General features: G+C 39.9%; 1 protein-coding gene across 3 annotated transcripts in view; it reads left to right on the forward strand.

Annotated features, from left to right (window-relative positions):
- The window catches only part of RNF220 (ring finger protein 220), a 376,648-nt gene that overhangs the window by 246,603 nt on the left and 106,769 nt on the right, over positions 1–23,276 (forward strand). For all 3 annotated transcript variants that reach the window (XM_042463245.1, XM_042463247.1, XM_042463246.1), the window contains one exon: positions 5,667–5,712. In XM_042463245.1, the coding sequence (XP_042319179.1) occupies positions 5,667–5,712 (46 nt within the window). The remainder of the gene's footprint in view (positions 1–5,666; positions 5,713–23,276) is intronic.

Consider the following 23,276-nt stretch of genomic DNA (forward strand, 5'->3'; position numbering starts at 1 on the left):
TCTGGAATAGATCTGATTTGATATGTCTTGTTCTATTGTCAGCATCTGTTTAGCAAGGCTTTTTAATACTTTCTGGCTGCCGATCAGTCATCCCTAGCTTGGGATGCCGACTTGCATACAAATTTTATTATTAAGTACAATTCCTTCTCTCTGCACCATCTTCCTCCTCCTCCCCTAACCACCCTCCTCTCCTCCACCTATTCACCCATCCATCCATCCATCACACACTCCCCCAAGGCTATGGAGAGGGACCTCCAGCTGCAGGAACCCTGCAAGCTCAAGTTGTCAGCTTGGGTAACATATTTCAGAGCCCCATTTTTGCCTGTTACAGGTGCTTTGTATCAGTAAATCGAATCATGGGGAAATCATTTATTTCCTAATGTTGTTTGTGGCATGTTAGCAAGAAGATTTACATGAGAGAGATTACTTTAATAACCAAAAAAATTACAGTGTGGGGTCTCCCCGCCCCGTCGCCTTTGATATGTAATTGTTTCAAATTTAACCTGTCTCGAGTGAGGGTGAAAGGCATTATTAAATCTGAAGCATCTTGCTCCAGGGAGGGTGGGAAGGGGGAGGATCACCCTGGTGTGAACCTCCTTCCAGCCGTTAAATAGAAATGGAGTGAAATTAACAAATCAACCAACCAAAAAAGGAAGGAATTCCTACAGCCTGGAGAAAGGCCTATCTAATTTTAGCGATTTTTGTGTGTGTTTCTAGCTCAGTCCTGTGTGAGTTCTAATATTTCTAATTCCTGTATATTTTGTATTAATTCACTTCAAGGGCTGCAATCCATTCCATTTCCAAATGCCTCATGCATGGCATGAACTACAAAGAAATGTCAACAATTTATATTAAGAAAGGTAATTGCTGTGGGGGAAGCCCACATCCCCAATAAACCTTAATCTACAGATTCCCTGGTGGTTGGGTTTTTTTTTTTTTTAATGCAGATCTCTAACCCTTATTTAAGCCAACATATGGAGCAAAATATGCAGCCCCAATTCTGCTCATTCATTTTGTAAGCAAATAGTTATCTTCTGCTTTTCAGTGTTTTTAGCTGACAATAACTTCATAACAATGAGTGATACACCCTTGTTTGGAAAAAGAACTGATTAATATTAAAATTATTTTTGGTGAAGTGAGTCTTTCTTAAGGTGATTTGATAGTTGCTGTATCAAAATATTCAGGAATCTGGAATTTTAATATAACAGATTGGAATGAATATCCCAAAACAAAAAGTAGTCACAGGTTTAGTGCATTTTAAAAATTACTTTGCCAGTACATGCTGATAAAATACCCATATTACAAGAGGCAGGGCTATTATTAGTGTTGCCAACAAGCCTTGAAGATATTCCCTGAAATGTTTTACCAAAATCCCAAATCCCCAGAATTCCCCAATATTTATTATTATTGTTCAGTCAATTCCGGAGAATTCCCCAGAAATTGGCAACACTGGCTATTACTGAGAGATGGTGGATTACAAAGGACTGCATACTAGCCCAGTATTGTTACACTTGTTTAGCTGGTAACTAGTCAGGCTTTCTCCTCCTATTTCCTACCCCAAACTTAAAAAAACCTTTCCTAATAAAGGACTCATGATCTTGAAAGCAAGCACATTTTTGTAACCTTGAAATTGGCCTACAAAAATATTGCTGTAACAGGGATTTTGGCATTTTTATTATGCTCAGGTACACCTTTCTTTCCTGTTGTGAATGTACTTCTTTTGTGTATTGCTGGGAAAGCTGAGAGTAGGGATGGACTGTAAGCTGATTATTCAAGGGCCATTACATGGGGTAAGGGAAGAATGTGATTTTTCAGCCCTGACAATGGTAAGTGGTGGATCTGATGCTGGTGAGGTGGTAAGTCTACTGTGATTTGGTCCATACTAAAGGAACAATCCAAAGTACAGAACCTTACTCCAAAAATAGGTTTGGCATCTTGGATCTCTTCTTTAAAGTTTGGATTAAAACCTGGAGCAGCCTCACTACCCTACTGACATTAAAGCTACCAGCTAGCTTTAGGGATAGGTGAAAAGATATTATCTGGACAGCAGGTCTACCCAGTCAAAAACAAAAGAAAAGTAAAGATGGGTCTCATCCAATTGGTCAAATGTGTTGAGACTTAGTGGTTTTAATTCCTGTACTTACCATTTTTGTTCATGAGATCTAAATGGTGTTTCTCTTCTCTCAGTTTATGGTAGTTACCTGTATTTCCCATTGGTTACCACAACATTTTCCTCCTTGTCTGAATGCAGCACTTTTTCCCTGTCCTGTACATGTTGAATTGCACATCATGGGTGTACCCATTACTGTCATCCATTTAATTTGGGGACTGTGCCTTGTAATGTGAGCTGTGGGTGTTAATATTTTGTGCGGTTGCAGACTAACACTTGCCCCTGTTTCATTCCCCTCAGCCCTGTTTAACATGTCACTCTCCTGTAGAAAGAACTATTTTTATTGTTTTTAAAATTCTCTCTATAACTTTAGCGGGATTGCACTACAACTATAATTGGCTATGGAGGTACTACTCTCTCTCTCTTTTCTCTCTGCAAGTGCAAAGAAAGTTTATAGCAATAGTGTAATAGTGCTAGTTACAGATAGATTTTTAAAATAATTTTTAAATTGTAAGGAACCAGCAGGGGGAAAAGGTAGACTAGGCAGAGATTGTAGCACATCTGGAAACATATCTGGAAGCAAACTTGAGAAGGGATGCAAAAAAGTAACATATACCCACATCTAATACCACAACCCACATCACAAACAAGATGCCCACAAATGAACTAAAATGTTCTGCCTTTTTACTGAGGGTTTTTTTTTGGGGGGGGGGGGGAGGGTGTTTTAAAGTCAGAAGCATGTTTGGGTAGACAAGCAACAAGAAACATCAAGCAGAGGCATTAAATGGTGTGGTATCCTGCAGCAGAAATTATCAGTCCAGACAAGCCCTTAGCATACAAATTTCTTAAAGCCTAAGCCAGTCTTAGGTACCTTAGGAGACCAAGTCTTGTTGCTGCTCAGTCACCATATCTGTCAGCAGTGTTCTTTACTGCTATCTGGGAATTAAAAACACACACACAAATCCAATTGCTTGTCCCAATCAGAGTATGTACATTTAACCAATGGGATTTACATATGTGTTGCTTCACCATTCTGCAATGATTGTGTGTTTACCCTAGTTTTTAGCTATAGTCCAGAATATACAACAAGGCCTAAAATACACCATTCCAAGAAAAACCTTGAATCTGTTTATACAGTTCAAATTTCAGTAATGCAAATTTGTATTACTTTAGTTGATGTTAAGAAAAAAAGGCTGATAATGTGAACTGTAAAATAAGCTGTCCAGATGCCTCTCTAGAACTCTAAATCCTGATCAAGTGTAGCAATTTCTTCTTCCCCAGCCAAAGATAATGCAGACCTCATTGCTACTCTCTAGAGTCTGACAGTATTCCCAAGAGAAAGGGAAATGATAATACAACATTGGGTCCCCTTCCTGACAAGTCATGTGAAGTTGTCAATATTATGGTAAGGACAGTGATGCCAAAAAATGTCCAATATGGCATTCATGAGACCGATCTACTGTGTTCCTGTGTCTGCTCCCTTAGTTTTCTTCCCCTCCTTTGAAGCCCTTAAGCAATTCCTTTAGAGACCACCATGCCTCTAGTGAGTTTGCAGATAGAATTCCTTGTGTTATTGTTTTTGTTGTTGTAGGCCTTCAAGTCATTTCTGACTTATGGCAACCCTAAGGCAAACCTATCATGGGTTTTCTTGGCAAGATTTATTCAGAGGAGGTTTGCCATTGCCTTCCCCTGTTGGAATTTTTCTTTCTTGAGATTTATTAGAAAAAACAGCAAAGTAGGAGAGATTGTTTAATCTCACCAGCAGAGCAAACACAGCGGAATATAGGTGAGCAAGAAAACTAGGTCCACTTATCTCCTAGCCCAGGGGTAGGCAACCTGCAGCCCGCGGGCCGGATGCGGCCCAGCAAGGCCTTGGGACCGGCCCCAGCCCAGTCCTGCCGCCGATTGCCGCCGGGGCCTTTGGCGTCTCACGCGAGGGGCATGGTGGGGCAATTGTCTATAGAAGCCTCAGAAACATGCATTTATTTTAACATTTTTTAAAAAATCAGCAAATTTTTTTGCGTGGCCTCCATTTTTTATTTAAAAAGTGCCCTCCATTTGAAAATTTTGTCCTACATTTGTCCCGGTTTATTTATTTATTTAATTTTTTAAAAATTATTTAATTATTTATTTTTTGGCTTCGGACCCCCAGCTGTCTGAGGGACAGCAACCCGGCCCCCGGCTCAAAAGGGTTGCCTACCCCTGTCCTAGCCAATGTGTCCCCATATTAAAACAGAGTCTTTTAGTTAGAGTGAAAATAAACATGTTTACTTACAAAATCATGTGTATGAAGTTATACATAGGTCTAACTCATGTTGCAAAGAAGATGAGGTAGAAAATTAGACTACATGCTTCTTAAGAAAGTTTCCGTTAGCATACAAGGGAGGGCATGCTTCTCCAGACAAGACAAAGAGATTCTTTCAAGGGACAAAAGATGACATGTGCTCTTAGTAAACAGGAAATGAGGAAGAGCTGTTAGTAAGCCATAAAGCTGGCATAGACATGCAAGTATATCCTTAGAAGGTCTCAGCATGTGAAGTTGCTATGTATCCCAACATCCCTGAGGCTGAAAGCAAGTGACTTGCCCAAGATCACCAGGTGGGTTTTATGGCTGAGCTGGGAATCTAACCCTGGTCTCCAAAGCCGTAGTCCAACACTCAAACCACCACACCATACTAGCTGTAATTCTGTGTTGCTGCATTTCCAGGATTTTTCTGCTATTCTGAATAGGATTTTAAATATCATGAAATGTGACTGAACAAAGCATACAGACAAGGACAATGATCCAGTTTGTTGTAGCTGCACATGCCAAATGTGAGAATTACAGTTATATACCACTGCACAGCTATGTTTTCCAATTCCCTCAAAAGGGATTCCTGTGGATGCATATTGGAGGTGCTAAGTCTCCTGTTTCATGTGGGGTTGCAGTCACTTTCAGAGTAACAAGGCAGTTTTCAACTTGGCAGTCTGATATCAGTGTGGTGCCCATCAATGATTCTTGAGGGCGTATTTTTCTGAAAGAAGAAAATAAACCTGATTGTATGCTTAGTGTAAGGCTGGATAAGGCAGTTGCACTATAGCACCTGTTTGATACATTAGCAAGAGTTTGGGTTAGAAGTCACCCAATCAACATTCAAATTCTTAATCAGCAACATGGTTTACAAGACAGCATTGGGTGCCATTCTCTTTCAGCCTGATCTGCTTCCCAGTGTTGCTATGAGTCTAACAATAACAACAATAGTTTTTGTGGGTTTTTCGGGCTATGTGGCCAACAATGCTGCTTTGAGCTCCTTGCACAACAAGGAGGATACAAATGTAATAAAATCAGTAATAGGGATTGTAGTGGAAGTTGGATATCTGGAGGCCAGAGTACAGTACAGTCTAATGATGACATGTTTCTAACCTTCATCCTGATGTAAACAATGAACTTAGTAGAGTTTGGCTCTTATATCAAAAGGCTTTTCTAAGCAAACAAAGGTATGTAAAGTCCTCCTTTAGGAGGTTTTCTTGCACACATTCCTAGTGATACTGATACTCCTTTTTTCTCTCTTGGCAGTAAGAACTCTATATTGAAAGATGTCATGACCCCAGGCACTCCCAAGGTAAGTAAACCAAATTCAGTTATATTTTGTTAATTTCCTTACCCCACAAATTATGCAGTCCTGTAAACATTCGTTCTTTGACCTGATTTACACATGTGTGCATACAGAGAGAGAGGGAAGGAGGGATTAAGTGGATGTGCTTAAAACTTAATGCTTAATAAATTCAACAATTTTACAAGAGTTCTAGATTTTTATTGCCAATGGCACTTTGCTCCCCAAGGTAAGAAAATAAAAGCTTCTAAATTCTCAACTTCATGTAGGGGGAATATTCCTAAATTGGTCAAATGCCAGAGAATGCCTACAGCAGTTCTGCTGGCTTTTGCTCTAATACCCAGTCTTTTGGGAGTTAGGGATAAAGATGCACTTACATTAGAAAAGTTACTCTTTCAGTCAGTTACTTCCCTGACTTCAGCAGCTAGTATGGCACTGGCCATGCTTTTCAGGGGATTCTGGGCACTGCTGTCCAAAAAAGTGTCCCGTTCCCCCCCCTCAGCTAGTTCAGCCTTAGAATGAGTACTTCCATATACAGTGGACCCTTGTTATACGCTGGGGTTTGGTTCCAAGATCCCCCGTGTATAACAAAATCCGTGCATGCTCAAGTCCCATTAAATATAATGACATAGCAAAATGGTGTCCTTTATCAAAAATGGAAAATCAAGGTAAATTTATACTTTTTTGGAACATTTTCAAACCGTGTATGCTTGAATCCGTGTATAAAAAATCCGTGTATAAGAAGGGCCGACTGTAAATGTGCACAAAGAGCAGCTCCAATTCCTCAGCAGATGAGTACTTGATGGTCAATGCAAGGCCAAGTGGAAAACTCAGTCTTTCATAAGCTTCTAATGGTGTGTGTGTGAGTGTGCTGTGTGCTTTGTGTAGTGCCCTGTACTATCTTATTGCTGCTCTGGCAGATCAAGAGCTGATATTTCTGATCCTAGAAAGAAACACACACAACAGAAGTAAGCATGGGAGTCTGGGGAGGAAGGAGCACATCAATTAAAAATCAAAAATCTTCACACTTTCTTTTGTGCCTCACAAGGGAGTCGAAAAGGGCAAGAGCAGCTTGAAAAGCAGTTCTTGTCTAGCGCATTATTCCTGTGCTCATTGCTGGATGCAGATAACTCATCTGTCCCAAACACCAAGCCTGATGAGGAGTTCAATAGGCAGATTAGCTCTATGGAGGTAAATACAGCGAGTTAGGGACAGTCACCAGATAACCAGAAAAAGCTTTTTCTCCCAGCAGGGATGGGCCTTTGAATCTTCAAGCAACAAAGAATCCCATTTGCTTTGAATGAGGGGATTAAGGCAGGATAGTTGAGGGATTCTGTGTAACAAGATCACTCACTGGCACCACATGGATTCCCCCCTCCCTGCCTACCCTCCACCCAAGAACATTAAAAGGAGGGATCTTTTGAATTCTTCTCTCAGACACTTAGCTTCAGAATTGTCATTTTCAAGTGGCACTTGTCTGAAGAACTGGTTTGTTGTATGTTACTAAAAGTGCTATAGTTCTTAATAGCAAGGCAAAGAGTTTGGAAGCCAAACTTTTGCAGAGTGGTATCTACTTCTTAGACTGGTTTAAATCTCAAAGCATTTAAATATTAGGGGCTTTTAAAATTATAATTCCCAGGATCCTCCAGGTGACTGAGGAATTCTTGGAATTGTCTTAAAACGTAAAATTTCCAGGCTCTGGAAGTCTGGGTTACTATTTCCAGAGCTTGTTCCTAGGAAGGGAAAAAACATGCCAGGATTTAAGTCTGGAAACTATTCCCTTTAAAGACCTCCAAGTTTGTTAGGATTTTGTGTACTTATTAAATGGTAAGAGAAATGTACTCTGCACCTACTTACGGGTTACTTATTGATGCATTTCATGCATTGATGTATTCAATAAGGACTTTGACATTGAAATAAAATGAGCAAAGTGTCTCTGGAAAAAACAGAGAAGACTAAAACTAAACAAGTGAAGCCAGGCAAAAATAAAGCCCCACACATACACACACCTCATTTATCCCTGAATGAAATAAAAGTTTGGGGCTGCCTTCAGGACACAATTTGTTAAGGAAGCAGCACATGGAAACTAAAAAGGAAAGAGAAAAAATAGATAGGACAGAGCTGTGATGACCAAAAGTGGTTCCTAGAGCAAATGCACATTGTACCTTGTTTGATTTCAGAGTTGTATATCTAAAGACTAGCCTGTGTTTGGGGTACTTCCTTGAAACTATAAGAGTGTCGTTTTACATGTTCAGCTGCAAACACACATGGAAGAGAGTGCATAGGAGCTTTTTCTCCTGCTTCTTGCCAACTGAACATCAGTCACATCCACAGAAGAATGTATAATGATATCACACAAACCATGACATTTTAACAGAAGGTCTGCACATTTCTCCTAAATAAACAGAGTACACACATATGGTCTAGTTCTACATTACTTAGGCCCCATGTAGCCCTATAGCCATTGAATGATATACAACTACTTTTGCCTGTGGAAGGATGATAGTAGATTGCACCCATAATTTGAATTTATTTTGTTGTAAACTAAAAATAAAAAGACATAAATTTAATATAAATGGAAGAAATGTTTTCTCATTGATTCATAATTTATTTCCTTGTTTTGGTTACTGAATGTCAGTATTTGTTAAACATAAAAGAATTCCAACAGATTCATTTTGACACATTGGATGAGAGAGCCCCCCTCTCCCTTTATCCTACAGTCTTCTCATTGAAAGCTATAAGAATTGTCAGCAGCCATGTTGGCCCATTTCTTAGCTGTTTGACAGAGATTTGAATTCTTGTAATTTCCTCCTTGTGAAAACCAGATCGCTCTCTACTTTTTCCTTCCATCACAGAGGAACAGAGGAGAACAAAACATCTCGGTGCTGCTGCCAGCTGAAAAATACTTTCATTCATTGTTTTTATGTGTGGAGAATTTATGTATATTTAGATACATTTTTATAGTTTCATCCCCTTCTTCTCTTACTAATTTTCTCCACATTCTTGTATGCCTTACAGTGCATTTCTAATGATTTGCTTGGTTGCTTTTCATAAGGAACTGTCATTCATTACCCTGGATCAGCTTATACAATAAAACATTAGTACAAATGAAATCATTCTTTCTGACTGTAGTGATGAAATGCAGGTTATCATATTTACACTCATCATCATTGTGATAATTTTCACCACCAACTTCACCATCACTTGATATACCCTTTACTCAATATAAAGACCATTCCTGAATACTCAAATCCCCCTATTTCTTTCTGATGACATCCTTTCAAAACATCCTGGACCACTTAGATCAGCATATGACATCTAGAATCACAATTGTTTATGCAAGTACATGAGATATGTTGTTACATAGGCCTGAAGTCTTCATGCAGTTTTCCTACTCTTTGCTCTTAGCTGTTGATCCTTGTTTTGAACTGATTCTGCTGCCACATCTCCCTGCTGAACTGTGGTGGGAACTCCTGGCAAAGACTGCATAGAACCGTGGTCCATGAGCTTTTTAATGAGTAAGATGGGCCCAGTACAGACGGGCCTTGTGGCACGTCTTAATGATGTGTTAGGGTTGCCTCAGGGCATATCTCTTACAGATGCCCCGCAACCCTAGCACGCCTTCCGTATGTCAAAATGCCGGCACCCTATACAAATGGATGCCGCCATTTTTACACGACAGATGCCTAGCGTCCGCACGTTGCAGCACCATAATGACATCGCGAGTGCACCACTGGCACACTGCAGCATCATTATGGTGCCACAAAAAGAACCCGCTTTTCATGGGTTCTTTTTGCTCCGCAAGGAAACCGTGCGATTTGTCTGCTGCAGCTTCCTCATGGAGCAAACCAGGGTGCCGCCTTTTTGGGCAGTCTGTACTGGACCATGGTTTCAGTAAGTGATTTCACTGAGTAAAATAGCAAATTTGACTAATTCCATGGCTTCTCTATTCAAACTTGCCATGGCTCAGCTTCCTTGAAAGGGAAACTTACAAACTGTTGTATCTCGTAGACACTCTGCTTGTTTCAAGTGCTTTTAGCCCTCCAAAATAATAAGAAAGTACTTGTTCCTCAGCCTAGTGATGGATGTAGTATCCCAGGGCATGATCTATGGGATGCAGCTATCTTGTTGAAGCTAGACAGGCACAAGTCTAGTCATTGCCTGTATGGAAGACTACCTGGGAATTCTGTGAGTTCCACGATGAAAGAAAAGTTGGATGTAAAATATGCTAACAAATAAATAAATAAACCACTGGCCAAGAACATAAGTCTCTACCAGCCTACTTATGCTGTTGTCTGGAGGCAGACGCTGTTCCTTCTCTTCTGTTTTCTCCTTAGATAAGCAACAGAACAGAGTGGTGCAAGGCTCCTTTGCATAGCTTTTTCTTCCTATTAATTGGCTTCAGGGATGTACCGAGGTATGGCCTGGCTACCCTTGAGCACTCAGGAGAGAAGGAGCATCTTGTACTCCAACAGTGGCTGGGAACACAAAACTATTGTGTACTTGTGACAAAAGACAGTAAATAAGGAGATATTGTATGTCTCCTTCCACTGTGGATACCTTGAGGAAAATACATATTCTGGACTAACTGATTGTTATGCTCATGTGTGTAACCAACAGCATTAAAGCCAAAGTGTCATTTTCCTCATAGCTGTTATCCTAGAGAAACAGGAGCTGAGTTATTTGCAAAGTTTGTGAGAGTAAGAGATTCCCTGCAGCTGCTCATTCTCTGCCTAGTGGCAGAAGCTGACTTATCTTCCCCTCGCCATGGTGTTTCTTCCTGGGAAAGAGAGAGGAAGTAAGCAGCGGTCTTTGTTTTTCTGGCTAATAGAAGAAAGCAGCATGTCCTTCCTCTTTGTTGATACACTCCAGAAAGCCAGACCATATGTCTCTCTTAGAATCAGTGACACAGGGCATGTGCTACAGTCTTTCTTCTCTCTACCTCTAACAGAAAAAGGTGAACGTCATTCATCTTCCCTGCATCAACTGATTTCAGTCCATACCTTAATGGGGCTTCACACACCAAGTTATCTATCCTTGAAGTATCAAAAAATAATAACTGTGTTTCTAGGAACAGAAATAGAGTTGCAATTAGACAATGTAATGTCTATGAATTAGGTGAGGCTATCATTGTTATCAATAGATTCCCAAATTTTAAAATTACAGTTGACCCTTCCCATCTGTGGGAGTTCATTTCCAGGGGGCTTTACAGACAGTTTTGCCACATATTATTCAGTAGGAAACAATGTGTGCACATCTGTGCCCGCTTGTCCATTTGAACACACCACCATTGAATAATATGGTGTGTGGTGATCCATGGGCAGTTGAACCTGCAAATTGCTAGCCTACAAATACAGTGGGCCCATGTAGTATCTTTTTTCCCTAGCTATCTGGTCCAGTGAGTGTTTGATCAGAACCATTAGTTAATACTCATTTTGGCAATTAAACTAAGGTTTCCAGCCTGACTGTTAAGTGATTATAGCTCACATTCTGTGATTTTCCATCCACACCTCAGTTTTAACACTGCATTGTTATAAAAATAAAAAAATCTTTATATTTCCCACCTCTCCCCATGGATCAAGACGGGAGTACATCATATAAAATCACTATTACCATAAGCATAAATTTATCTAAAATTACAACAATCAATTAATAAGACAACATTTAATAAAATTGATACAAATCCATACATATATATGAGTAATGGAGGTAGAGTGTTACCTAGGTTCAGTTATGGTGGATCAAATGGATAGGCCCACTGGAAGAGATCCATCTTAAGTGCCTTCTTAAAAGCATCTAGGGTATTAATACAACGGATCTCTTCCAGTAGGTTGTTCCAAAGTCTGGGAGCAGCAGTAGTAAATGTTCTGTCATAGGTCAATTTCAGTCTGATTTTTGGGTACTCTAATAATATCTTTTCAGATGTTCTGAGTGTGCGGGGCGTTCCTTCAAGTAACTCGGGCCTGAACCATATAGGGCTTTAAAGGTAATGACCAACACTTTATATTGGGCCCGGAAGCTAATTAGTAGCCAGTGCAGAGATTTTAATATCAGTGCTGCCTCTGATGGTCTTATTATTCAAGTTCTCCAAGGTTAAAGTGTTTGTTCAGATTGCTTCTAGATATCTTACTCTACAAAGCACAATCTGCTTTGATTTTTCTCTTCAAGTGTAGGCTTGGAAAAGTACTACATACCTAGACTTCATGGCCTATAGTCTTGGATCCTCAGTAACAGCTTTGCCATATACTTCTATGATGACCTTGGGGAAATCACAAAACACCTCAGGGCTTCATCTGTGTAAGTGATAGATGATAAAAGATTAATAATTAATTCTTCTCATTGTGTCTGTAGGGGAGAGGGGGAAACCAAGGAACTGTCCATGTAGATTTGAAATATGTCAGCACTTGAGGCTGGTATTCATGTGGGAGAAGGTATTGGGAAGGAGATTGGTTAGATGTAATTAAGTCTGGAAATATGTCAACAAAGACTTTGATCCTAAATACTTTAAGGGAAGTAAACTTTATTGAAATCAATGAGTCTTATTTCCAATTAAATGGATTTAGAAGCAGAACTTTCTTTCTTTCTTTTCTTTATTCTTTTGTTTTCCTTACATAAGCTACTATATCTTTTCAAAGTACCACACACTTGAAAATTCACAAAATTCACAAGAAATAGAGTGAATATGACAGATTATCAGTCTATTGTAGCCTCAAATGAGGTATAAGTCCAACTTCTCTGCAAATATCTGAGTGAAAAACAGCACCTTCTTTACGTTTTAGGAAAGTTGCCATAGCTCATTGGCAGCGGACATGCTTTGCATGCACAAGATTCCACATTCAAGCCTTGGCATCTGCAGTTAGGGTTGTGAATGAGCTGCTACTTGTCAGGGTAGCAAGTTTAGTACTAGACGGAGCCTTCTATGGAGGAAGCACTGAGGTCAAGCAATAATCCACATGCTTTGTTGCAAAGTATCCCAAGTTCAATTTCCAGAATCCTGCCTTAAAACTAAGAACATTGCCAACTAGAATGCAGTGCTGAGCTAAAGAGACCAGAGAGCCAAGGCATCTTCCTGTGTTATTGGTTCTGCTATGAAAGGCAAAGTTAAATGTGGTCCTCGTCCAGCAACATGTAATCTTGAGCATATCCTTTCCTTCCTCATCAGCCTTTGTGGCATCAGAGGCACTGCACTAGCCTGTGATGTAACACAAAGAATCAAATAGCCAAAATTCATACATTTTAAGTTTGTTCATCTTATTAAGCATTCCTCTAATTAAATGCTCTTGTGATCATCCTAGAAGCAGACCCAAAACAGTGACAATGAGAGTTTCTGAGTTTACTGGCCCTTGGAAAAGCATCAGAGAATAAAAGATACTAGTGCTTATGTCTTGGAATGCTGCTACCACTGGTGCTGTTATAAAAGCACAGTGATGGCTGGTATCACTCATTGCATTCGGGTTACAGTTCCCAAGTGATAACAGCTATTAGCAACACTTTGACTGCTTCCCCACCATACACAGGGAGGGCAGGAGACAGAAAACATGTCAAGCTATCACCTCCATGTTAAGTGATAAGTACCTATTTAGATGGCAGAGTTAAAGTCCAACGCATCAAGCAGGAAACACTTTGCAGAGGAGAGGAGAGAAAGGCCACAGCGAGATGTAAAAAGCAGGGTTAGGGTATTTGTTGTACTGACAGCAGCTGTGATTGATTGTTTAAGAGAAATAAACTGCCTGTGTTTTCGGGGCTATCAAAAAGCAGGAGCCCAGCACTTAATAGTCTCAAATGGGTGGCCTTGAAAGGAAACAGAGTGTCACTGCTGCCGGCTCACCGCTTCCCAGTGCTGACTTCTGACCTGTCTCTTAGACAAGAAGGAGGTAGGTATGGCTGGGAGAAGTGGCAACAAGCATGTGCTGTAATTTTGATGCATTTTCTTGGTTGAGAGATGGGGGGAAGGGCTACATCCAGATCACATGTGTCCCCCTTATGCTCCCTCCCACTCTTATCCTCAGGGCTACCATGTTTATGTAGGGACAGAAATGTATGGCAGCTGTATCTCTGCATCAGTGGTCATGCATGAACACTTGCTATATATAAGGTGAGCATAAAGACACATTCATTCACCGAGTACATCCATCAACAGACTTCAAGCTTGGAGAAACTATGTTTTCTACTAGAACAAAGAAATCTACCAACCAGGTCCAGATACAAGGAAAGGAGTCCATTATCTCCTGCTTTCCCATTAATGAAATAGGTATGTTCTGCATATACTGTCTATGTGTGTGCCTTCAAGTCATCTGTCGACTTATAATGACCCCATGAATTTCATAGGGTTTTTTAAGGCAAGGAATATTCAGAAGCAGTTTTGCCAGTTCCTTCCTCTAAAGTATAGCCTACAGCATCTAGTAATCACTGGTGGTCTCCCATCCAAACACAGTACAGTGAGCCCACGCCATATACGGGCTCATTATAGACGGCTTCCAGCTTACGCAGAAGCCACCGGGAGATTGAGAGAGTGGCACGTGCAACCAGCCACATGGCATGCATGAGCTCATTAAACTTAACGGGACTCAAGCATACGTGCTTTTTGCCTTACACGGAGTGATGGTGGTCTGGAACGGATCCCCCGCATAAGGCAAGAGCGGACTGTATTAACCCTGCTTAGCTTCCAAGATCAGACAGGATCTGCTGCATTTGGGATATTTAGGCTCCCCTGCATATATTAGTACAAATATATATCTGAATTAGTAAAGATTAGAGTTCTTCAGTACTATTTAGGAAAGAGGGACCCTTTTGATTCTGTGTTTAAACAATCAAAAATTAATCATAGAATTCTGACTTGCAAATCTTCTGGGGATCTATTTATTTATTTGATTTATAGTCTGCATTTTTCCTAATATGAGGTTTAAAGCACTTTACAATATCTGTGAGGAAAATCTATGAACAAATCTCAGTGTTCCTCTTGCCCAGCCTTGGACTAACATAGAAAGATATGCCACAGATATACCCATTCCGGAATATTTGCATCTCCTTTCAATGAACACAAACATGCAGGTGGCCGATCTTGCATATATAGAAGGGTTTGGTGGAGCAGGAATGGGGAAAATGTGGGCCACAGCACAGGTAGGCTATGGGGATCCATTTTGGAATCTCTAATGTCCAAAAGGCCATAGCTCCCTAAGCTGTTTTTTAAAGTATATTTTTGGTTAGTGTTGTTGACAAAAATGGTTCAAAATCTGTACAAAATCTCCATAATTCCTTAGGAAATCCTTCCTCAAAAACAGCCAAAAATGAAACCAGAAGTGATATTACTTCTTGTGTTAAGTTCAACACTGCAACTTCCAGAGATGTGGGCATAAAAAATGATACTCATTCCTTCCTCAGTTGCCCATCCCTGTGGTGTAGGCACATTCACAGCATCAATTTCTATCACCATATATTGATTTTGTCCCTAATTTACATTATGTAAGTTTATGGGTGCATAAACTGAATTAGCAACAGTTTGCTTACTCTCTGGTTCCTACAATAAATCTCTGTGGCAGAACAAGTGGAGAGAAGTGAGTTGCTGAACACCCATTTTTGTTCTCTTTCTTGACACAGCCTTCATTTTATTTTATTCATTCATACATTCATTTATTTCATTTGTATACCACCTTTCTCCCAGAAGGGACCCAAAGCAACTCAAAGATAATTTTAAAAAAAAAACCATTACAATAAAAATTCAAAACAGATTAAAATAATCCAAAAACAGTATAAAACCACATGGCAGATATGCAGAAAGATCCTCCTTGCCTTGTCTTGCCTTTTATCAGTGGTTCCTATCTCCTTTCCTTGCTGAAGAGTAGCAGTAATTAATTGAGAAGGTTCCCGGATATTCCTGTTACGTTTGCCATAAAACATCTTTTGATCTCTCCTTTCGTTTGCTCACTCCCATAATAGCAGTAGCAGCCGGTAGCTGTGGCTCCAGTTTCAATGGGACAGTTTTAGCTAGTGCTCTCCAAGTTACTGAACCTATTTGGTGGATTGTGTTCATCATCTTGGATATGTTGGATATGTTCTTTAAACTTTGGACTTAAAACCTGGAGTGGACCTGGAAGCTACCAGCCCACTACAAGACATACTTGTGTTTCTTCCCTTCTTTCATCTTCTCCCTAAGCAAGCATCTACAACATGTTGCCTTTTCCTTTGTTCATTCACAACAGCAGTGTTCTATAAGGTTGCAGGGTTTCTGTAAGCTGGTAACTGTTTACTTAGTGATATTGATAAACAACTTATTCTAGAGCATCCAAGCCCGTGAGCAATTTCTTTCTTGAAAAGAACACAAATTGGAGGTATCCTTTATTTCACCTTGCTAACTGACTGAGGGTAGTTATTCGCTTAGCAGTATTATTTATAGAGTCGTTTTGCTGGGCAGGTCATATACTCCAAATTCAGAAGGCTGATGGCTATATCATACATTACTTTCCCCTCCTATCTTTTCAGGAAAAAAGTATTTTATTATGTATACATGGAATAAGAATCTGCTAGTTTTAAATCCCTGTGTATGTGATATTTAAAAAAAGTTGCACTGGCATGCATGAGCAATGAAATACTTTAAAATGTAGCATAAATGCACCTAAGTAAATGATATATTCTCAGTTCTGTAGCCTGGATCAAAATCCAGTTGTTAGTCCCAAACACTTGGGAATTTATTCAAATTCCCCTTGAATCAATGGGAATGGAATAAGTCAAAAATTCCATAAATTCCATTGATCTAGTAGACCTACTCTAGTGGGAACTGACAAGTGGATTTGGAGCAAAGGTAGGCTGATTTTGGCCTTCTTGATGTTATTGGACTGCAGTTCCCAGTATTCCTCGCAGTTCACTTTGCAGACAGGTGCTGATAGAAGTTGCACATTGCCTGCCTTTTCCTTAGGGTGCATGTGGGCAGCTGTTTGTTTGTTTCAAAAAAAGATTTTAATTTGCATAGTTTTTTGCAGCAGAGAGGTTTTCTGAACCTTCTGCCATGAGCATAAGCTAATAGATCATACCTCTTTCACTCCCAGCTTTAACCAGCTTTAGAATTATTTGTGATTGGAATGTCAAACTCTGATCTTTGTTTATATCAAATGTTTTAGAGGATTTAATCATAAGTAACATAAAACTAACTGGTTCTGTGTTTCATCTATTAAAAACCAGCTGGCTTTTCAGACAATGATTGTGTAAATTCATTCTAAGGCTAGTGCTCATTGAGTACAATATTCAAAGCAGTAGGAATGACCCCAATATCCATTTGTTTGTTTCTTTGACTTGTCTTGTCTTTCTGTCTTATACATTTCTCCCAGAGTAGTTTACAAAATGGGTAATAGAACAGTATTTGCCATCAACCTTACCCTCAAAAAATTAAGGCACAGCATACAAGGAATAAAGGGTTTAAATTCAGTATTAAAGTTCAGCTGAATAGAATAATTGAAGCAACTGGAATATGTGCTGCATGTCAATACCCTTGTCAGAAAAAAATTAAGGAAGTAGCTTATTACTGTACTTCTTGAACTGCACCATTCAGCTTTATTTTGATATTTATAACTTGTGAGTTACAAAGGGAAATCTAAGTTGGACTGTTGCCACCTTAGCAAATGGCACAGTACTAAAGGAGCCTCAGCTTTATACACAGATGCTGTTGGGTGGATTAATTATTAATCTGTGTGTGTATCTTTTTGGCTTCTACAGAAATTACAGTACAGTACTGTGTAATTTTTGATTTTCAGCCATCCTGCAATGGGAAAAGTAAATGCAGCACTGAGTAAACAAACAAACAGGACAAAAATACAACCTAGAAAAAGTTAGTTCAGTTTATTAGTACACAAAAATGTACAAAAAAACCCTGTTTAATTTAATTTTTATAAGGACTCCAGTCCTGTTAATAGAAAAACTATTGGACAATCCAGCCATAAAAATTAACTAATTGGATTATGAGATCATTTTGTGGTACATGTAACAATTCCTCCATATAACAACATGGAGGTTGCACTCTTACATCTATTATTGTTTATTTAAAGTATTTCTGTATTGCTTCCCTGTCTACAAGAGTTCCTGAGCCAATGAACAAATAAAAAACTATTAAAACAATGCAAAGAAAAAACATTTTAAAAACACACTAAAAATACTCTTTAACAACTCATTAAAAATGATCTAAAAACAATTCTAAAACCCAGTTTTGCAACAGTTAAAACAGCAGTTTCAAAAAATGAATGCTATATGAAAACAGCATTGTTTTCAATGTGAAGTCGGTTTCATGTGAAGTCGGTTTCATGGCCGGCATCTATAGTTTTTTGTGGTTTTTTTCGGGATATGTCACCATGTTCTAGAAGAGTTTCTTCCTGACGTTTCACCAGCATCTGTGGCTGGCATCTTCAGAGAATGCTTGCCTGGAAAGGAGTTGGGTATATATATACTGTGTGAACCTGGGAAGGCAGGAGTGATTTGCATGTGCATTGTTTTCGCTGCCCACCAGAAGCTTAAAAGAGATTAGGCCAACCTAACTTCCTCTTAGGTATGGAGTTCCATAGTGGAGGCACTACTACAGGGAAAGCCTTGTTACAGGTACCCACCAACCTAACTATGAGGTGTTGGGAGACTGTTGTGAGCTTCTAGCAGGGCCATATGGGAGGAGGCAGCCTTTTAGATATCCTGGGCCCAAGTCATTTAGAGCTTTGTAGGTCAACACTATTACCTTGAATTGATTTTAGAAGCAAAATGGAAGCCAGTGTAGTTCTTGCAGGACTGGTGTTATACCTTCTCTAAAATGTGTACTAGTCTTGCCCTAGCTGCAGCTTCCAAACACTTTTCAAGGGCAGCCTCACATAGAACCCATTACAGTAGTCTAAAAAAGAGGTAACTAACACTAAACCACAAACCACTGTGGTCAGATCCACCTTCTCCAAGAAAGAGTGCAACTGGTGCACCAGGAGCAGTGTTGGGTCCAAGAACACCCCCAAACTATGATCTCTGATCTTTCAGAGGGAGAGCAACCCCATCCAGAGCAGGTTGTGATCCCAATCCTAGGTAGCAGCACTTCCATCTTATATGGATTAACCTCACCTCTGTTCACCTGCATCCAGTCCTTTACTGCCATCCAGACAATGATTCAGTGCTACCACAGCCTCAAGTTGTAAAGGAGAGATAGAGCTGGGTACCATCAGTATACTAATTATACCCAACCCTAAAGCTCCTGATGACAAAGATCCCAGTGGCTTCTTGTAGATAAAATTACAGTAATCTACAGTAGGAGATAGCACTGATCCCTGTGGAAGCCCACAGGCTAATGGCCAAAAGGCTAAACAACAGTCCTCCAGCACCATCCTCAGGGAACATTTAGCCAAGAAAGACCAGAACCACTGCAAAGCAATGCCCCCAAGTCCCATATCAGCCAAATGACCCAGAAGATCAATGTTCTCAAATGCCACTGAAAGTTCTATGAGGACCAATAGGAAATTATTTCCCCATCCAATTCCCAGTTTAGGACATCCACCAAGGCAACCAAGGCTAATTACCAGACCCATTGAATGCAGCTGAATTTACTTTCAATTAGCTTTCTATAGGACTGATGTGGGGAGTGATCCTGAGCTTAAGTGATTCTGGTTTGGGAAGTGATCCTCAGCTTAGTTTAGGGCTTACTAGAGTTGCTACTTAGAGATGTGCTAGCCTGAACTAAAGGATATGCCTCATCTTTTCCTTGGGCAGATCTGTCCAAAAGTGCCTTCCTCACTGAACTAGCTGCACTAATTCCTTAATTTCATTTTCTCCAGTATTGCTTTTTGCCAATGATCTCTCCCACATTTTGAAACAGAGGTTTTGCTCTAAATTTGTTCTTCGAAGGGGTATCCGTCAAGTTAGAAATCATTGCAGCAGAAACAGAAAAGAAAAGCAGTTGTTCCTTTGAGCAGAGTGGGAAATATGCTTGCATAGAAAGGTGCCAGGGGAGGGAAGTGAGGGTGAGAGCAAGACTTGGACAAGATTGATGGCCTCGTTGCCATTAAGAAAAAAATTAGCCGGTGGCGGCTATCATATTAAAGGGTGAAGAAGCCGTGAATTATTTTCTTAAAGATCTTATCGCTTACAATGATAATTTTACCTTCCAAAAGGCCACTTTTAATGAGGCGAGCCAGGCAAAAAGTCATGATTTAATGCCAGATTTTTTTTCTCCAAACACGTTTTACTGCTTTTTTGTCCATGTTTAAAAAGCACCGGTGACCTTTTTTTATTTAGCTTGCCCCAGGTGTAATGCTGAGGCTGATCCTCTTAGGGTTTATAACCTCAACAGAGAGTGCCTTTACCCAGCGGAGAGATGATTTAAAAGGGGCTAGAAATATGAGGCCTCACTGGTGTTCACACAAGTCCCTTGCTCTGTCTTTCAGACTTGCCATGGAGCGGTAACAGGGAATCAAGCTGAGGCTAAGAAAGATTTGATTAGATTTTCAGTTTCTTTTACAAATTAATGCTTGGGAAGAAGAGTGAGGTTGGCCATAAGGATCCTGCCCTGGCACTGCTGGCTGAGCTGGCGGTAATCTTCCATCCTCCAAGTTAAACTGCAGTATGTATTGTGACAAAATGTTTCCACAGCTCTGAAGAATAAAACACAAAAGTAGAGATGGTAGTTAGCAGGGCAGGCCATGATCTACAGGAGAGGTCACATGAAATTTCATAAACCACCAAAGATCACTGGATTATAGTTAGACAATCTTGAATGTAAGCAGGTTACTTGGTGACTTAGGGTGTGTCAACATAGCACAATTATAACAGCTTGATATCACTTTAATTGTCATAGCAGTTAAAGTGATATGTGACTGTTACAACTGTGCTTAGAATCAAGGCATTTGTAGCTTGGTAAAGTAAGCTAGAGAGCTTTAGTGCACTGCCCTTAAACTACAGCAGAAAATTATAAGCATCTTACCAAACTACAAATCACAGGGTCCCATATGATGGAGCCATAACAATTAAAGTGGTTTTAAACTACTATTATTTTGCAGTGTAGTAGGTGCATTCATTTTAAGCTTTTTTCCTCTACAGGAAGAATAGAAATTTTGGTGCCATTCCATTGGTACATGTCAAGATTCAAGAGACAAATACCAAATTGTCTTTCTTTGATAGCATTCTCTGCTTCTTTTAATGTCAGCCATTCTGCTAGGAGTGTCAAATTTCTTTTAGTAGACAAGAAAGATGACACAGTTTTGAGAGTGTTTAAGAAATGCATTGACATATTTTTCCTTTGTTGACAGTAACTCCCAGGGAGTGAATCTGTTGGAGAATTGTAAAGTCCAACCAAAATAATTTATATTGCTTGCAAGGGGAATACAAGTTGAAAAACAGTTTATGATTATAGAGTTGATAGTAAATTTCATTTAACTGCCGGATCCTGTTGTTATTATTATTTGTGGAGAAAGGGTAGGTCTGATTCTACAGTGAAGCATCTTCCATTCCCCCCTAACTTAGCTGATTTACTAAAACCTGTGAATGTTCATTCTTTTTATGTCTTCTTTTCTTGCTACCACTTCTACTTAAATGGCTGGGAATTATTACACACATCTCTGGAGCAATTGTATTTTTGGCATGAGGAGGGTACACGCTTGGAGAATGAGTAGTGTAGGGCGGGCATCCTTGAATTGGTGTGGTTCCTCTCACTTTCTCAAAATGTCACCAGTCCTTCATCCTAAGTAGGATAGACAGCCCCTTCTGACCCCTACTGCCTGCAAGGAGGAAAGACAGAATAGTCCACATTAGACTACAGTACATACTTTGACCAAGGGGTTGCCCACACAGGACAAATAACACCCTCTTCCCATCTTCTCGGTGGAGAGTCCGGATGATGCAGGGCCCAATCCCTGGTTCTGGTGTGAACAGTCCAGATGATGTCTGGCCAGTTCAGCACTAAACCCACTATTTAGCTCCTTATAACAGTTTAAATAAACTCACTACTTGCACTGGGTCCTCCTGGAAAATTCAGAACCCTCTGTTATGATGCTGAGCAGCTGTTTACATTGCATCCTGCCATGCCACTTTTTGACCCAAGGATGACCAGTTTGGTAGATCCCAGTCAAGGAAGCCTTCCCCACACTGCAGGAAAACAGAACACTGGTACTTACTGTGAAGGTTCCTTTTTCACAGTGGTGTTGAGGATATCCTACCCATCTTATAGTTTTGCTGTTCAATGGGTTCTGTTTTGAAGCCTGGTGCTCCAGATGAAATAGGACCATATGTTTTAGTGTGGAGGATCTGCACTGTGGGAGAGACTTCTCCCACTTAGGATGCAGGAAAGGTCTGTTAGATGCCCTCCTTCTTATGTGAGTAGAAGGAACTGGTCAAAATACTCTTCCCTGAAAAGGAAGCTAAACAGATATACCAATGTACCAATTTTGTTGCCTCCATCACTCCCTGTTTCAGTCCTATCAAAAAGATGTACACCAGCAGAACATATTCCTTAGACAGGAAAGATCTCCAGGGCCAAAAAGTGTGTCTGGTGGTATATTTCTTCTGTCTTAGTCCAAAGGTCCTCAGACAGCCTTTGGCATCCTTAGAATTGCAGCTTTAATTTGTTTGAGTATGCACTTGGTCCTGTTCCATTTGAAGACTGAAGATGTCTACTTTTCATCTTTTTAAAACTCTTTTCTTTATTTAGATGCAACTGGAGAAGTATAGGTTGTTTGTCAGTAGAAACTATCAGTATGAGGAAAGCCATTTTCTTTGAAATGAATTAGAACCTATTTTTAAAAAGCAAAATCTGTAGCAGCACTTCTCGCTTAGGCTTCCCTTTTCAAATAGAAAGTACAGGAAAATAGATTCCATGCAGAAGAACATGGTCTGCCTAGTCTAATTTGTTCCGTTAGACTAGGCCCAGCAAAAATTTGATCACAATCTACAGAATGGAGAACACTGCTTTTGTCAGTGTGTGTTGTAGTTATATTTATCAGGTTTTCAGCCTAGTTTGGGATTAGTCAAAATGTGGTGCAACTCTCATGTTTGTTATTCCTTAAAGTGGGAATAGCAATTTTTATTTCCTTTGATGCTGAACTCAGGAAAAGTTCAAACTATATGAGCACTAAAACAGTAACTTTGATCATCTTCTGAGCAGGGACTCTGTGTTAACTGCAATCTACAACATGGGAAAGATATCCAGTAATAAATATCCAGTAATAAATATCCGTCCATCTATCTGCTCCTTGCTTTGTTAGTATCTCTCCCTCCCTCCCTCCCTCCCTCTCTCTCCTCCTTCCAGTCTTTCACCCTCTCTTACTTCAAAAGACAGTTGTAGAAATCTATGGTATGATCCTGGAAGCATTTTTTTACTACAGCTTCCAGAATCCCCATCAGACAAATCCGGTGTCCTGGTTGGCTACAGTGTTTTGGGAGTTGTAGTTTTAAAAAAATCCAACTTCTGGCTCAAATCATATTCAGTAGGGAGTGTATTCCCCAGCCAACAACAAAACACCAGTCATGGGAAGACAGAATACAAAGATGGCCATTTAGGCATTGACAGTATTTCCAGTTCAGACTTCACCTGACTCCTATGCCATCCCATCTATGTCCCTGACATTTTTCCT

The sequence above is a fragment of the Sceloporus undulatus genome, chromosome 4, assembly GCF_019175285.1.
Source record: "Sceloporus undulatus isolate JIND9_A2432 ecotype Alabama chromosome 4, SceUnd_v1.1, whole genome shotgun sequence".
Lineage (NCBI taxonomy): Eukaryota > Metazoa > Chordata > Lepidosauria > Squamata > Phrynosomatidae > Sceloporus > Sceloporus undulatus.